Source organism: Hemitrygon akajei, chromosome 3, assembly GCF_048418815.1.
Source record: "Hemitrygon akajei chromosome 3, sHemAka1.3, whole genome shotgun sequence".
Taxonomy (NCBI): domain Eukaryota; kingdom Metazoa; phylum Chordata; class Chondrichthyes; order Myliobatiformes; family Dasyatidae; genus Hemitrygon; species Hemitrygon akajei.
Genome location: NC_133126.1, coordinates 210,489,477 through 210,507,496, shown reverse-complemented (window position 1 = coordinate 210,507,496; position 18,020 = coordinate 210,489,477). Strand labels below are relative to the sequence as shown.

Below are 18,020 nucleotides of genomic sequence, written 5' to 3'. Positions count from 1 at the left end.
TGCTGCAAGTTTCCTAGTACTGTTGTTTTGTTTGCTCCTCGATTACGAAGTTCAGATTTATTATCAAAGTACGTATATGTCACCATATACAACCCCGAGATTAATTTTCTTGTGGGCATTCCCAGTAAATACAAGAAATAATGAATGAAAGACTACACCCAACACAACAGGTGAACAACCAATGTGCAAATAAATAATGATAATCAATAGGCAATAACTATCAAGAACATGAGATGAAAAGTCCTTGTAAGTGAATCTTAGATTGTGGAACAACTCAGTGATGGGCTCAGGCTTTCCCGGACATGCTCCATGTAGACGTGTGCAGTGGTGGGGAGGGCTATCGGTACTTGAGTCCAGCCACAGACAACATTCACACCACATAACTGGTGTGTGTGTGTGTGTGTGTGTGTGTGTGTGTGTGTGTGTGTGTGTGTGTGTGTGTGTGTGTGTGTGTGTGTGTGTGTGTGTGTGTGTGTGTGTGTGTGTGTGTGTGTGTGTGTGTGTGGTACCTGTTCTGACTCTGGGTGTCACTTGCCCCCTTGTGGGGTGCCTTCACTGTCATCAGTTGCTTCCTTCACTTCACTCTTTGCCCTGCTTTTTTGCCCGCTGTCTCACCAGCTCTCCAACTCCGGCACCTGGTTGGGAATTGGTTGCTTTTGTCTTCAGGCCGTGCTCACTGGAGGCAAGGCCAGTATTATCACCCATTCCTCCCTGCCCCTCGAGGCACTGTAGGTATCCCTTCCTGCCCCTCGAGGCACTGTAGGTATCTCTCCCTGCCCCTCGAGGCACTGTAGGCAAGCCCAGTATTTATCGCCATCCCTGCCTGCCCCAGGAGGAGGTGTGGAGAGGAGGGGTGTTGGATGATCTGCCTTCTCTTCTCCTATTATTTTATTTCGAGATACAGAGCAGGACAGGCATTTCCAGCCCTGTGAACAGCTCCACCCAGCCACCCCATATTTAACCCTAACCTTGCCTCATCACAGGATAATTTACCAAGACAATTAACCTATCAACTGGGACATCTTTGGACTGTGGGAGGAAATCCATGCGGTCACGGGGAGAACGTACAGACCCTTGCAGATGGCATCGGAATTGAACGCTGGACTCCAGTGCCTCAAGCTGTAATGGTGTCGTGCTGGTTGCATGGTGCCATAGTGCCTATCCTGAGGTACTGCAGGCCTTACCGGGAAGGTGCTCCCAAAGTGATATTGCAAGGGTAATTAGATAGATAGATAGATAGATAGTTACTTTATTCATCCCCATGGGGAAATTCAACATTTTTTCCAATGTCCCATACACTTATTGTAGCAAAACTAATTACATACAATACTTAACTCAGTAAAAATATGATATGCATCTAAAATCACCCTCTCAAAAAGCATTAATAAATAGCTTTTAAAAAGTTCTTAAATAGTTTACTAAAATACATTGAATGGTAACTTAAGCTCAGTCCTAACCCCGGCACTTTAACATATCTTCCCCCTGGCGGTTGAATTGTAAAGCCTAATGGCATTGGGGAGTATTGATCTCTTCATCCTGTCTGAGGAGCATTGCATCGATAGCAACCTGCCGCTGAAACTGCTTCTCTGTCTCTGGATGGTGCTATGCAGAGGATGTTCAGGGTTTTCCATGACTGACCGTAGCCTACTCAGCGCCCTTCGCTCTGCTACCGATGTCATACTCTCCAGTTCTGTGCCCACGACAGAGCCCGCCTTCCTTACCAGCTTATTAAGACGTGAGGCGTCCCTCTTCTTAATGCTGCCTCCCCAACACGCCACCACAAAGAAGAGGGCGCTCTCCACAACTGACCTATAGAACATCTTCAGCATCTCACTACAAACATTGAATGATGCCAACCTTCTAAGGAAGTACAGTCGACTCTGTGCCTTCCTGCACAAGGCATCTGTGTTGGCAGTCCAGTCTAGCTTCTCGTCTAACTGCACTCCCAGATACTTGTAGGTCTTAACCTGCTCCACACATTCTCCATTAATGATCACTGGCTCCATATGAGGCCTAGATCTCCTAAAGTCCACCACCATCTCCTTGGTCTTGGTGATATTGAGACGCAGGTAACTTGAGCTGCACCATATCACAAAGTCCTGTATCAGTTTCCTATACTCTTCCTCCTGTCCATTCCTGACACACCCCACTATGGCCGTGTGAACTTCTGCACATGGCAGGACTCCGAGTTATATTGGAAGTCTGATGTGTACAGGGTGAACAGGACCGGATTCAGGGTGTAAACCCCACAATGGTGAAGGAACCAGATGGTAGTGGACTTTGAGATAGCTTCTTTGAACAAGCCCACTTCATCTTTAATATCCTATGTAAATCTGTGTACAAACATCGAACAGAAATCCAAGCATCACAGGAATAGGCCCTTCAGCTGGGCCAGGCTAATTAAAGTAATTAAAAGTCCAACTAAACAGGTCACCATGGCAACGGACTGCTTAGTGTGACACTATTACAGCTCAGGCCCTCAGAGTTCAAATCTGGTTCATCTGTAAGCAAGTTTGGAGCTTATTTCACGTGTGCATGTGGGTTTCCTCTGCACACTCCGGTTTCCTCCGACAGTGCGTGGGCAGCTCATTGGTCAGTGTGAATTGTCCTGTGAGTCGTCTGGCTTTTAGTAGGTGGGTTGCTGGGCAGCACGGCTCTTTGGGCTGAAGGGCCTGTTTCAAGCTGTATCTCTAGTTAAATAACTAAACTAATCCCTTCTGCCTGCGACATGTCCATATCCTTCCATTCTCTTCACATCAATCAGCCCTTTAAATGTCTCCACCACTCCGTAAAAAACTTGTTTTTGATATCCTCCCCCCCTCACCTTAAATGCATGCCCTCTAATATTAGACATTTCAATCCTGGGAAAAGGATACTGTCTGTCTACCCTATCTATCGCTCTCATAATCTTACAACCCTCCATCAGATCTCCCCTCAGCCTCTGCCACTCCTGAGCACAGAACAAAGGTTCAAAGTTCAAAAAGTTGAAAGTAAGTTTTATTATTGCAGTACAAGTCTCCGTAACAGCCCTGAGATGCATTTTCCTGTGAACATACCCTGCAGAGCTATAGACTAGTAACTACACAAGATCAACCGGACAACTAACTGTGCAAAGTAAATAGCAATAAATAACAAGAACGTGAGACAGCAAGATAAAGAGTTCAGCACAGTACAGTGCAGGCCCTTCAGCCCAGGATGCTGTGCTGACCTTTTACCCTACTCTGAGATCAATCTAACCCTTCTCTCCTACATAACTGTCCATTTTCCTCTCATTCATGAGCCTATCTAAACATCTCTCAAAAGTCTCTAATGTATCTGCCTCTACCCCACTCCAGGCAGCGGATTCCAGGCCCCCGCCACTCTCTGTGTAAAACAGCTATCTCTGACAATCCCAACCCCCCCCCCCCAACACTTTCCTCCAATCACCTTAGAATTATGCCCCTTCGTATTAGTTATTTCCACCCTGGGACAGTCTTCGGCTGTTTTTCCAACCTCTCGTATAGCACCTGCCCACTAATCCAGGCAGCATCCTGGTGAACCTCTTCTCCACCCTCTCCAAAGCCTCCACGTGGAGTCACCAGGATGCTCAGTGAAACTCCCTGTCCTCTTACGGATTTATTTACGGATTCAGAGGGGTTCGGAGGCAGTGTCCCAGTACGAGGGTCTGTATCCCCTTGACAGAAGCTATAGGGAAGCCCCTCGTGACTCCACCTTCTGCTGCCCTGAACCTAATCTGTTATCATGAATATTAACAGCTCTGACAACTGTAATTATTCAGCAACCTCCCTGCCTCCCCCACTTCATTTGGTCCAACATTATTTGCCCATTCACATCCTCTCTCCCCTTTGGGTGGTGAGTTCATTGGTGAATAGCTAGCTAATCAGATGACAGAGTTTTATTCCTTCCTATTGGCTGTTGGAAGAGCAAAGGCCTAGTGTGGTGGGTAGTACGGATCCAAGGGGCCGAGCGTCCACAGCTGATGGTTCTCCCACTTCCCCATCCCAGTGCACACTGACATCTGCTGCTTTGTTCTGCATAGCTGAGTAACAGAATAGAACACTACAGCACAGAAGCCCGACCTGCATCTGGAACATTGCCCTGCATAACCCTCCCATCCACGTATACACCTAACCTCGCGTCTCGGTGAGCGTAACGCTATCTCAGGGCCAGCTGTAAGATCGGGCTTCGATTCCCACTGTTGTCTGTAAGGAGTTTGTACGGCCTCCCCGTGAACGTGTGGTTTCCCTCTGGGTGCTCCGGTGTCCCCCCGCATTCCAAAGACGTACGAGCTGGGGTTAGTGAGTGTGGACGTGCTGTCTTGGCACCGGAAGCATGGCGACAGCTTCGCACAGTCCTTACTGATTTGACTTGACACAAACGACACATTTCACTGTGAGTTTCCATGTAGCTGAAAAAGCTAATCTTTCAATGTTGCAATCAACCCTGCACCCCCGTTTCTGCTGGCAACTCATCCTACACTGTCACCAGCCTCTGAGTGAAGACAAGTTCCTTAACCTATCACCCTTAACCTATGATCTCTGGTATCACCCAGCCTTGCATTACCCAATCTACCTCTCATAATTTTGTACGCCTCTATCAAATCTCCCCTCACTCTCCTACGCTCCAGGGAATAAAATCCTAACCTATTCAACCTTTCCCTCTAACTCAGGTCTGCAGACCAGGGAAGAAGGGGAGGGGTGACACTGCTAGCTTGGGTGGTGGTATCTGGCATTATGCGCTTCCCCTGTCTGCCTGTCTGCCTCTCCCTCTATCTATCTATCTGCCTCTCTGTGTCTCTGCAGACTTCTGGTGAGAGAACGCGGACTGGTCATGCTGACAGTAATGGCTTTGCCAGCCAAACCAATCTGCCCGATCTGGTGCAGCAGAGCCAGTCTCCTGCCACTACACCGACCGAGGCGGCGGGCCGGACCTCCTCTCAGCTCGCGCAGGAACAGGACTCGGCCGCTGGGGTAGGTGCAGGAGTTGCCGGGAGGGTATCTCTGGGGGGGGGCGGGGTAAGAACCCCTTTCGCCCAGATCCCTGATCTCACTCAGTAAATGCCTACATGGGTCCCTCCACGCCCCAAAGAGTTAGCTTGTTACACTGACAAGACTGCCCTTACAAAGAGCTAGCACAGCACACAATGGGCTGAATGTCCTCCTTCTCTGCTGTTACTCTGATTCTGTCAAGGGTCATGGGGAACTATTCTTTTTACCAATTTAAAGTCTGGTGACTTCGGTCCAAAGATTTAAAGGTCAGCTTTATTTGTCAGTCGTACATCGAAGCGTACAGTGAAAAGCATCTTTTGTGTCAATGGTCAGCGTCGTCTGTAGATTGTGCTGGGGCATCATGCTTCCAGTGCCAACAGAGCATTTCTGTGACTTACTAATCCTAACCCTTGCACCTTAGGATTGTGGGAGGAAACTGGAGCACCTGGAGGAAACCTACGCGGTCACAGGGATCATGTAGAAACTCCTTCCGGGCAGCGGTCTGAATTGAACCTGGGTCACCAGCACTGCAAAGCTGTCCCGCCACCAGACCCGTCCAGTAGCTCCAGCGGGAATTGTGTTGATCCAGGAAGGACACTGATCCTTTCGTTCCCCTTGCACATCCCCGGCCCGATGACTGCTGAGTTACCAAGTTATTTTGGTCATTCCCAGGATATTGTTTCGGCATGAAGTTTGTTGGTTGCCGTCGGCAATCGGTGTCCGGTTGGGGAAGAGTGGTGGGGCAGAGGGAGGAGGATTCATCATTAGATATGTGTCAGAGGAGTGTGGGGGCAGGAAAGAACAATCCAGGTAGGAAGAACAGAGTTGTCACCACTGCCACTCAGAAAGGGCAGGTCCAATCCAGTTATTGAAGTTTTTAAGCACAACACTATTACGGTTTGAGGTATAAGAGTTCAGAGTTCAACTCCCGCTGCTGATCGTATGTTCTGCCCGTGGTCAGATGTGCTTCTTCCGGAGTCTCCGGTCACCCCCCACAGTCCAAAGATGTACGGGTTTGTTGTAAATTGTCCTGGGATCAGGTGGGTTACTGGGCGGTGTGGCTCGTTGGGTCAGAAGGGCTTGTTCTGTGCTGTATTTCTAAATAAATACATAGGTAGATAAATAGGTAGGTAAGTAATGACCGATAAACAAACCATCCTCGCCCACAGTCTCCACACGCGTGCTCGCCCATTCCACTCCATTGCCACAGACTCACCCAGCGGATGCCTGTGCCTACAAATTATTTTATTTTGAGATAGAGCGTGGAGCAGCCCCTTCCGCCACCGAGCCACATGGCTCAGCAACCACCTCTTTAACCTGAGCCCAACCACAGGACAATTAACCTGCAACCGGTACGGCTTTGGACTGTGGGAGGAAACTAGAGCACCCGGACGTGGTCACAGGGAGAATGCATGAACTCCTTACAGACAGCACCAGAATTAAACTCCAAATCCTGACGGCCCGAGCTGTAATAGCCGTGTGCTAACCACAACGCTATCGCGGCACTGCTCTTGGTGACAACATCAAAAAATAAATCAGCCACAGTCTCCTGCACTGCCAGGCAGAGGTGACCTACCCCCTACAGGAACAGCATCTCATATTCTGTCTGGGTAGCCTTCAACCTCAGAACAAGAGCATCAGTTTCTCTAACTTCCCCTCCCCTCCCAACTCTGTCCCTCAGTTGTTTTCTCTTCCTCTGCCCCATCACCCTTTCTGCCCCCTTCCTCTGCCCCATCCCTTTCAACCTCTTCCTCTGCCCCATCCCTTTCAACCTCTTCCTCTGCCCCATCCCTTTCAACCTCTTCCTCTGCCCCATCACCCTTTCAACCTCTTCCTCTGCCCCATCCCTTTCAACCTCTTCCTCTGCCCCATCACCCTTTCTGCCCCCTTCCTCTGCCCCATCACTTTCAGCCTCTTCCTCTGCCCCATCCCTTTCAACCTCTTCCTCTGTCCCATCCCTTTCAACCTCTTCCTCTGCCCCATCACCCTTTCTGCCCCCTTCCTCTGCCCCATCACTTTCAGCCTCTTCCTCTGCCCCATCCCTTTCAACCTCTTCCTCTGCCCCATCCCTTTCAACCTCTTCCTCTGCCCCATCCCTTTCAACCTCTTCCTCTGCCCCATCACCCTTTCAACCTCTTCCTCTGCCCCATCCCTTTCAACCTCTTCCTCTGCCCCATCACCCTTTCAACCTCTTCCTCTGCCCCATCCCTTTCAACCTCTTCCTCTGCCCCATCACCCTTTCTGCCCCCTTCCTCTGCCCCATCCCTTTCAACCTCTTCCTCTGCCCCATCCCTTTCAACCTCTTCCTCTGCCCCATCACCCTTTCTGCCCCCTTCCTCTGCCCCATCCCTTTCAACCTCTTCCTCTGCCCCATCCCTTTCAACCTCTTCCTCTGCCCCATCACCCTTTCTGCCCCCTTCCTCTGCCCCATCCCTTTCAACCTCTTCCTCTGTCCCATCCCTTTCAACCTCTTCCTCTGCCCCATCACCCTTTCAACCTCTTCCTCTGCAATCACCCTTTCTGCCCCCTTCTTCTGCCCCATCCCTTTCAGCCTCTTCCTCTGTCCCATCACCCTTTCTGCCCCCTTCCTCTGCCCCATCCCTTTCAACCTCTTCCTCTGCCCCATCCCTTTCAACCTCTTCCTCTGCCCCATCACCCTTTCAACCTCTTCCTCTGCCCCATCACCCTTTCAACCTCTTCCTCTGCCCCATCACCCTTTCAACCTCTTCCTCTGCCCCATCCCTTTCAACCTCTTCCTCTGCCCCATCACCCTTTCTGCCCCCTTCCTCTGCTCCATCCCTTTCAGCCTCTTTCTCTGCCCCATCCCTTTCAACCTCTTCCTCTGCACCATCACCCTTTCTGCCCCCTTCCTCTGCCCCATCACTTTCAGCCTCTTCCTCTGCCCCATCCCTTTCAACCTCTTCCTCTGCCCCATTACCCTTTCTGCCCTCTTCCTCTGCCCCATCACCCTTTCTGCCCCCTTCCTCTGCCCCATCCCTTTCAGCCTCTTTCTCTGCCCATCACCAACATACTTTACCTTCTTTATTCCATATCCACTGTCCTGTCCTATCAAATTCAATTTCCTTGAGCCCTCTGTCACTTCCACCTATCAACTCCCAGATTGTTTCATCATTCCCATTCTCCCACCCCCCCCTCGCCACTTTCCTCCCCTCCAAATTTTGCCCTCCTTCCCATCACCTGGATCCAATCTCTCCCCCAGCACCCAATCAGATTCCTTCTCTACCATCTAACCCAATCCCTAACTCATTGACCAACCAATCCCTCCCCCACCGTCCAATCGGATCTCTCCTCCATCTTCCAATCCAGTCTCTTCACCTATCACCCAATCTGATCCCTCCTCCCATTGTCCAATCCAGTAACACCACCACCGTTCAATCAGATCCCTTTCCCACCACCCAATTCATCCTTCCCTCATAGTCCAATCTGGTCCCTCCCCCAACATCCAATCCAGTCTCTGCCTCACTACCCAGCCAGACGTCTCCTCACCTTCCAATTCAATTCCTCCTCCCACTGTCCAATCAGATCCCTCACACACCCACCACCTGAACCCTCTCCTCTCTCAGTCCCCACATATTTGTCCACTGTTTTGCTCAAGAGCTGACTAGCGCAGTACCCTCGTCAACCTTCTAATTTGTATCTGTGGTTAACTCAAGCCGCTCTAAAGTTCTCCTGCTCCATGACCAACCACACCAAGCCCCCCACCCCCCCCCCCCACTCCATCGTCCTATTCCTGGTGTTTCCCATAGTCGTCACATTGCCTCAGCTGCTAGGGAGTACAGGTCCCCAACTCTCCAGTGCCCTCCTCCCCATCATCTCCCAATTCCAGTTTCCAGGGACCTGGTGACTGGTCCTGAGTATCTTCAGCTCTCTCCTTTACACCGCCCTCAATGGCCAAGCCTCCATTCCCCCATTCTAACATCTCCTGACGTGGGATCTGGTATCATCTCTACGTGGGCCCTTGAGAGGTTGTGCTCCATCAACGATTTAATATAAGTTCAAGTTTATTGACGTTGGACTGCGGTGGTGTCGTGGTTCCTCCAAGAGGACTACAAACTTGTCGTGGTTTGGAGGCTTGCGTACCTCAATGACCTGGAGAGCTCTGCTGGCTGGAGTCAGAGCTTGGTATTTGTACTCTTAATAGGATCACTCATGACAGACTGGTCAAAGGGTAGAGGCCAGGCTAAGTGTGGTCCACCAGTCCTCCAGGTTCAGGGGTTCAGCTCAGGGCTAACGACCCTGACTAGTGAAACAAAACTGCTACAGAAACACCAATGAAGAGTCCTCCTGTATGGCCACGGAAAGAAAGAGATGGATGACCTTCATTGTGCCCTAAATGCCAGCGGCATAAAGGGCAGTAGGTAAAAAAAGAGGGGCAACTTGCATGACTCCATTACAGCGTGAGTTCAATTCCAGTGTTCTCTGTATGAAAGTTCTGATTTCCTCCCGTGTCCATGTGGGATTCCTCCAGGTGTTCCGTTTTCAAAGAGGTACCAGTTAGTAGGTTAGCTGGTGGTTATAAATCGTCCCGTGATTAGGCGAGGGTTAAATAAGTGGGCTGCTGTGCAGTGCGGCTCGTTGGGTTGGAAGGCCTATTCCGCACGTTATCTTAAATAAAATACACAGCTAAACGAAACAGTGTTCATCACAGACAAGGTGCAAATCACAGTACGTACAGTCACACACCGCACGAATTCAACCATACACGTGTACACAGCGAAACGAAACATCGACCCTCAAGGACAAGGTGCGAATCACGGTATAGCTTATCACTTACAGCACAGAAAATAATATTAACGCAATAATATTAAGAGATTAAAATGAAGTATTCTGTAGATGTATAAATTGACATATTTGGAAATCCTGTTCTGAAGAAGGGTCTCAGCCCAAAACGTTGACTGTTTACTTCTCTCCGTAGATGCTGCCTGACCTGTTGAGTTTCTCCAGCATTTTGTGTCTGTTGCACCTTTTGTTTATGAACAGAAGTAGGGTGTAAGCCCCGCTCCTTTGGGGGGTGTAATCCGTGGTGTGATGGGGTGTATTTCTCTTGCAGTATGGCAGAGGAACGGGCACAAAGTCATCATTCACCCCATTTGTGGACCCCAGGGTATTTCAGACTTCACCTAGTGGAAGTGAGGAAGACTCGTCAGCGGCAGGTGAGTGATGCGCTTCACGTCTCGGTCGTCGGCAGGAACTCCCCTGAGATCCAAGATACAAGTTTATGTGTCATGCGCACATTCAAGTTCACGTTTAATTCTCATTCAACCGTACACGGATATAGGCAATGAAACAACATTTCCCCAGGGCCAGCAGGACACGGAGCGTACAGCACAAATAGCACACCTGGGTACGGTTTCAGAAAAACATACAGTCGCCAGGAAAAAGATGATATAGCCCAAGTCCCTGAGTGTCGTAACTGGGATGGCATAGCATGTCCTGGTCCAGCTTGCTCTGAGTGAACGCTGGAAGGCAGAGCCCAGTGAACATCAGAGGTCAGCGTAGACAGAATACCAGAGGCATTGAAACACGCAGTTTAGTCACTGATGTTAAGTGTGAGGTTATTGTTGCAACACTACTCAACCAGCCAATATCAAAATCATCTGAATTTATTGTCCTCTGAGCAAGTTCTTGAACGCACGGGGCAATGAAAAACTTGCTTGCCGTAGCATCACAGGCGTGCAGCCTCCCCGCCGGCTCGTACACTGACTCTGAGTGTTGCATGAAGGTGAACCCCAAGGTCCTGCACACAGCCATTCGCCCTGTACTCACCCTTCATTTGACCTTCCAAGGTGAACCACTTCACGCTTTTCCCCATTGAACTCCATCTGCCACTTCTCAGCCCAGGTCCGAATCCTGTCAATGTCCCGTTGTAGCAAACCACCTTCTACACTGCACGCACCGCCACTGACCGTCGTGTCATCTGCCAACACACTAACCCACATTCCACCTGCTAATCCAAGTCATTTGTAAAAAAAAATCACAAAGAGAAGGGAATCCCTTCCCAGCTCTCTGTGGAACACCACTGATCATCGACCTCCAGGCAGAATACGTCCCATCTAAAACCACCCTCTGCCTTCTGTGGAAAAGCCATTTCTTAATCACTGCAGCTAAATTTTCCGGATCCCATGCCTCCTGACTTTCGGAATGAGCTTACCATGGAATAGAACAGAGGAGAATTTTATTGCCATTGTTCAAGACAAGTGATTGTGGTGCTACACCACTCCATGCAGAACAGATATTTTGTACAGCATGCAGTATGACTTAACTTTTAAAAATCCCATATTTACATCCAATGAGTGACTTCAATAGTCCAGAACATTCAAAGGCTATTGGCAAGCTGGAATCGAGAATGATCATGAGAAACTCGTTGAAAAGCTTGCTGACTTCCATATTTACTACATCCACTGCTCCACCTTCATTAGTTTGCAGAGCTGTGGATAATCAGAAAGTTGAAGGGACTGATTGGATGTCTGGCAGAGGCTCCGATTGCACTCAGAGTGACAGTGTGCTGGGTGAAAGAGGGGTAGCTGGGTTTCGATCCTGCCTGTCTCCACGGACCTGTGCTCAGACTGTCCCTTACATTCCTGCAGTGATCTTCTCCGCTGAGATGCTACGGCAGGAGCAGGCGAAGCTGAACGAAGTCCGGAAAATCTCCGTTGTCAACGTCAACCCCACCAACATCCGGCCTCACAGCGACACGCCCGAGATTCGCAAGTACAAGAAACGGTTTAACTCAGAGATTCTATGCGCCGCACTATGGGGTGAGTCCCTGCGTCTGTCTCGGCTGCACACCACTGACCACGCATTCATCTCTGTAACACATACTGACCACCCGTCCGTCTCCGAGACACACCACTGACCGCCCGCCCGTCTCCGAGACACACCACTGACCGCCCGCCCGTCTCCGAGACACACCACTGACCGACCGTCCGTCTCCGAGAGACACCACTGACCGCCCGTCCGTCTCCGAGACACACCACTGACCGCCTGCCCGTCTCCGAGACACACCACTGACCGACCGTCCGTCTCCGAGACACACCACTGACCGACCGTCCGTCTCCGAGACACACCACTGACCGACCGTCCGTCTCCGAGACACACCACTGACCGCCCTTCCGTCTCCGAGACACACCACTGACCGCCCTTCCGTCTCCGAGACACACCACTGACCGTCCGTCCATCTCCGAGACACACCACTGACCGCCCGTCTGTCTCCGAGACACACCACTGACCGTCCGTCCGTCTCCGAGACACACCACTGACCGCCCATCCGTCTCCGAGACACACCACTGACCGCCCTTCCGTCTCTGTAACACACTATTGACCACTGGCCCGCCTCCAAACCTCTGACACTGATACCCCCGAACTCCAAGCCCATGCCAGGGGTTGCTCACCGATCCTCCTGCCCATCATCAGGAAGGCACCAGTGGGCAAGTGGGTACAGGGCCCCAATTTTCAGGATTGGCTCTAGTATCTCCGGGGTCGCTGTTCTCAGTCCGTCTGGGATGGGGGTGAGGGAGTACTGGTGCCACCAGATGCCTCTTGTGCCCACCCCTCATCGACTGTCCGGCTGCAACAGGGGTGAGGGAGTAAATGCTGCCACCGAATGCCCCTGTTCTGGGTACAGTCATCGCCCAGAATGAGGTAATTATCTAAAATAACTGGGTCCCGAACACTCGCACTCTGGCACTCAAGCTTTCTATTCATTTCCCGTGTGCACGACGAGAACAGCATTGACCCTTGTCACCCACACTGTTCTGGTTTCAACAGAAAGCTCCTGTTTGTGTCTAGAATTAATTGGCTTATCAGTTGCAAATGTTGATTATTGTAAACGGTATATGTTTGAATTCCGAACTTGCAAGACCAATTGGCATTCACAATGGGGGTGCTGAAGTCAATCGAAACTTCGAGCAGACAGCCGATGATATTTTGAAGTTATTAAAGACAATAGCTGTTGGTACGTTTCACATCCTTCGGGCAGCAGCCCCTGTGGTAAAGGGACGCTATGTTTTAAAAAGGCCATTCTGGAAAAGAGCCCTCACGCATCTGGCTTGGCTTGAGTACACAAGTAAATAATAATAATAAATAAGTAAGCAATAAATTTCGAGAACATGAGCTGAAATTGTGGGAACAGTTCAGTGATGGGACGAGAGTGAAGTTATCCCCTCTGGTTTGGGAGCCTGATGGTTGAGGGGCAGTAACTGTTCCTCAGCCTGGTGGTGTGAGTCCTGAGGCTCCTGTACCTGCTTCCTGATGGCAGCAGTGAGAAGAGAGCATGGCCTGGATGGTGGGGGACCCTGATGATGGAGGCTGCTTTCCTGTAACAATGCTCCATTCAGTAGTCGTACAATAAAGGGGTAGAAGTTGTCCTTGAGCCTGGTGGCATGAGCTTTCGGGCTTCTGAATCTTCTGCCCGATGGAAGTGATAGATAGATAGATAGATACTTTATTCATCCCCATGGGGAAATTCAACTTTTTTCCAATGTCCCATACACTTGTTGTAGCAAAACTGTTACATACAATACTTAACTCAGTAAAAAAAAATATGATATGCATCTAAATCACTATCTCAAAAAGCATTAATAATAGCTTTTAAAAAGTTCTTAAGTCCTGGCGGTAGAATTGTAAAGCCTAATGGCATTGGGGAGTATTGACCTCTTCATCCTGTCTGAGGAGCATTGCATCGATAGTAACCTGTCACTGAAACTGCTCCTCTGTCTCTGGATGGTGCTATGTAGAGGATGTTCAGAGTTATCCATAATTGACCGTAGCCTACTCAGCGCCCTTCGCTCAGCTACCGATGTTAAACTCTCCAGTACTTTGCCCACGACAGAGCCCGCCTTCCTTACCAGCTTATTAAGACGTGAGGCGTCCCTCTTCTTAATGCTTCCTCCCCAACACGCCACCACAAAGAAGAGGGCGCTCTCCACAACTGACCTATAGAACATCTTCAGCATCTCACTACAGACATTGAATGACGCCAACCTTCTTAGGAAGTACAGTCGACTCTGTGCCTTCCTGCACAAGGCATCTGTGTTGGCAGTCCAGTCTAGCTTCTCGTCTAACTGTACTCCCAGATACTTGTAGGTCTTAACCTGCTCCACACATTCTCCATTAATGATCACTGGCTCCATATGAGGCCTAGATCTCCTAAAGTCCACCACCATCTCCTTGGTCTTGGTGATATTGAGACGCAGGTAGTTTGAGTTGCACCACATCACAAAGTCCTGTATCAGTTTCCTATACTCCTCCTCCTGTCCATTCTTGACACACCCCACTATGGCCGTGTCATCAGCGAACTTTTGCACATGGCAGGACTCCGAGTTATATTGGAAGTCTGATGTGTACAGGGTGAACAGGACCGGAGAGAGTACGGTTCCCTGCGGCGCCCCTGTGCTGCTTACCACCGTGTCAGACCTACAGTCTCCCAACCGCACATACTGAGTGGGGGGAGGAAAAGAACGTCCAGGGTGGGTAGGGACTTTGGTCATACTGGCTGCTTTACTGAGGCAGTGAGAAGTGTAGGCAGAGGGGTTTCTGCGGTGTCCACAACTCTCCGCACCTTCTGGCAGTCACAGGCAGAGCAGTTGCCCGACCAATCCGGATAGGATGCTTTCGATGATGCGTTGGTAAAAAGCTGGGCAAGGGTCTAAGTGATCATCGGAATCGTTTAATATCACTGGCATACGTTGCGTTATTTATTGTTATGCAGCAATACATTGCAATGATAATAAAAACTAAATTACAGTAGGAAGTGCATATGTATTTTGAAAAAGTTAAATAAATAGTGCAAAAAGAGGAAAAAAGAACAAGTAGTGAGATGGTGTTCTTGGGTTCATTGTCCATTCAGAAATCTGATGGCAGAGGGGAAGAAGCTGTTCCTGTATCGTTGAGTGTGTCTTTAGGCTCCTGTACCTCCTCCTCGATAGTAGCAATGAGAAGAGCAGACATTTTGGAAGATGTGGGTCCTTAATGATGGATGCCACCTTTTTGAGGTATTGCTGCTTGAAGATGCCCTCGACGCTGGGGAGCTGGTGCCCATGATGGAGCTGGCTGAATTTACAAATTACTGCAGTTGTTCCGATCCTGTGCAGTTCCACCCGCCCACTCCCATACGAGACGGTGATGCAGCCAGTTAGAGTGCTGTCAATGGTGCACGTGTAGAAATTTGCAAAACCGCCTCAGCCGAGTGTCCTGAGGAGGCAGAGATACTGGTGAGGGTTTTTGCCATGACATCTACATGTTTGAACGAGGGCAGGATGTTGGTGATATTCACTCCTTTTCCACTGAGGCCCCACCTGAATCAGCCACTGAGACGTGTGTGTACGCTGCCCTTCCCGATCGGCCACTGAGACGTGTGTGTACGCTGCCCTTCCCCATCCCCCACTGACACGTGTGTGTACGCTGCCCTTCCACATCCCCCACTGAGACGTGTGTGTACGCTGTCCTTCCCCATCCCCCACTGAGACGTGTGTGTACGCTGTCCTTCCCCATCCCCCACTGAGACGTGTGTGTACGCTGTCCTTCCCCATCCCCCACTGAGACGTGTGTGTACGCTGCCCTTCCCCATCCCCCACTGAGACGTGTGTGTACGCTGTCCTTCCCCATCCCCCACTGAAACGTGTGTGTACGCTGCCCTTCCCCATCAGCCACTGAGACGTGTGTGTACGCTGCCCTTCCCCATCCCCCACTGAGACGTGTGTGTACGCTGCCCTTCCCGATCGACCACTGAGACGTGTGTGTACGCTGTCCTTCCCCATCCCCCACTGAGACGTGTGTGTACGCTGCCCTTCCCCATCCCCCACTGAGACGTGTGTGTACGCTGTCCTTCCCCATCCCCCACTGAGACATGTGTGTACGCTGCCCTTCCCCATCAGCCACTGAGACGTGTGTGTACGCTGTCCTTCCCCATCAGCCACTGAGACGTGTGTGTACGCTGCCCTTCCCCATCCCCCACTGAGACGTGTGTGTACGCTGTCCTTCCCCATCCCCCACTGAGACGTGTGTGTACGCTGCCCTTCCCCATCCCCCACTGAGACGTGTGTGTACGCTGTCCTTCCCCATCCCCCACTGAGACGTGTGTGTACGCTGTCCTTCCCCATCCCCCACTGAGACGTGTGTGTACGATGCCCTTCCCGATCCCCCACTGAGACGTGTGTGTACGCTGTCCTTCCCCATCCCCCACTGAGACGTGTGTGTACGCTGTCCTTCCCCATCAGCCACGGAGACGTGTGTGTACGCTGTCCTTCCCCATCCCCCACTGAGACGTGTGTGTACGCTGTCCTTCCCCATCCCCCACTGAGACGTGTGTGTACGCTGCCCTTCCCGATCCCCCACTGAGACGTGTGTGTACGCTGTCCTTCCCCATCCCCCACTGAGACGTGTGTGTACGCTGCCCTTCCCCATCCCCCACTGAGACGTGTGTGTACGCTGTCCTTCCCCATCAGCCACTGAGACGTGTGTGTACGCTGCCCTTCCCCATCCCCCACTGAGACGTGTGTGTACGCTGTCCTTCCCCATCCCCCACTGAGACGTGTGTGTACGCTGCCCTTCCCCATCCCCCACAGAGACGTGTGTGTACGCTGCCCTTCCCCATCCCCCACTGAGACGTGTGTGTACGCTGTCCTTCCCCATCCCCCACTGAGACGTGTGTGTACGCTGTCCTTCCCCATCAGCCACTGAGACGTGTGTGTACGCTGTCCTTCCCCATCCCCCACTGAGACGTGTGTGTACGCTGCCCTTCCCGATCAGCCACTGAGACGTGTGTGTACGCTGCCCTTCCCCATCCCCCACTGAGACGTGTGTGTATGCTGTCCTTCCCCATCCCCCACTGAGACGTGTGTGTACGTTGCCCTTCCCCATCAGCCACTGAGACGTGCGTGTACGCTGTCCTTCCCGATCAGCCACTGAGACGTGTGTGTACGCTGTCCATCCCCATCCCCCACTGAGACGTGTGTGTACGCTGTCCTTCCACATCCCCCACTGAGACGTGTGTGTACGCTGTCCTTCCCGATCAGCCACTGAGACGTGTGTGTACGCTGCCCTTCCCCATCCCCCACTGAAACGTGTGTGTACGCTGTCCTTCCCCATCCCCCACTGAGACGTGTGTGTACGCTGTCCTTCCCCATCAGCCACTGAGACGTGTGTGTACGCTGTCCTTCCCCATCCCCCACTGAGACGTGTGTGTACGCTGCCCTTCCCCATCCCCCACTGAGACGTGTGTGTACGCTGTCCTTCCCCATCAGCCACTGAGACGTGTGTGTACGCTGTCCTTCCCCATCCCCCACTGAAACGTGTGTGTACGCTGTCCTTCCCGATCAGCCACTGAGACGTGTGTGTACGCTGCCCTTCCCCATCCCCCACTGAAACGTGTGTGTACGCTGTCCTTCCCCATCAGCCACTGAGACGTGTGTGTACGCTGTCCTTCCCCATCAGCCACTGAGACGTGTGTGTACGCTGCCCTTCCCCATCCCCCACTGAGACGTGTGTGTACGCTGCCCTTCCCCATCCCCCACTGAGACGTGTGTGTACGCTGCCCTTCCCGATCAGCCACTGAGACGTGTGTGTATGCTGTCCTTCCCCATCCCCCACTGAGACGTGTGTGTACGCTGCCCTTCCCCATCCCCCACTGAGACGTGTGTGTACGCTGCCCTTCCCCATCCCCCACTGAGACGTGTGTGTACGCTGCCCTTCCCGATCAGCCACTGAGACGTGTGTGTACGCTGTCCTTCCCCATCAGCCACTGAGACGTGTGTGTACGCTGCCCTTCCCCATCCCCCACTGAGACGTGTGTGTATGCTGTCCTTCCCCATCAGCCACTGAGACGTGTGTGTACGCTGCCCTTCCCCATCCCCCACTGAGACGTGTGTGTATGCTGTCCTTCCCCATCCCCCACTGAGACATGTGTGTACGCTGTCCTTCCCCATCCCCCACTGAGACGTGTGTGTACGCTGCCCTTCCCCATCCCCCACTGAAACGTGTGTGTACGCTGCCCTTCCCCATCCCCCACTGAGA

At 51.5% G+C, this 18,020-nt stretch overlaps 1 protein-coding gene across 6 annotated transcripts in view; it reads left to right on the top strand.

Annotated features, from left to right (window-relative positions):
• The window catches only part of LOC140725815 (TRAF2 and NCK-interacting protein kinase-like), a 194,972-nt gene that overhangs the window by 120,986 nt on the left and 55,966 nt on the right, over positions 1-18,020 (top strand). For all 6 annotated transcript variants that reach the window (XM_073041799.1, XM_073041797.1, XM_073041798.1 and 3 more), the window contains 3 exons: positions 4,803-4,970; positions 10,060-10,162; positions 11,597-11,767. In XM_073041799.1, the coding sequence (XP_072897900.1) occupies positions 4,803-4,970; positions 10,060-10,162; positions 11,597-11,767 (442 nt within the window). The remainder of the gene's footprint in view (positions 1-4,802; positions 4,971-10,059; positions 10,163-11,596; positions 11,768-18,020) is intronic.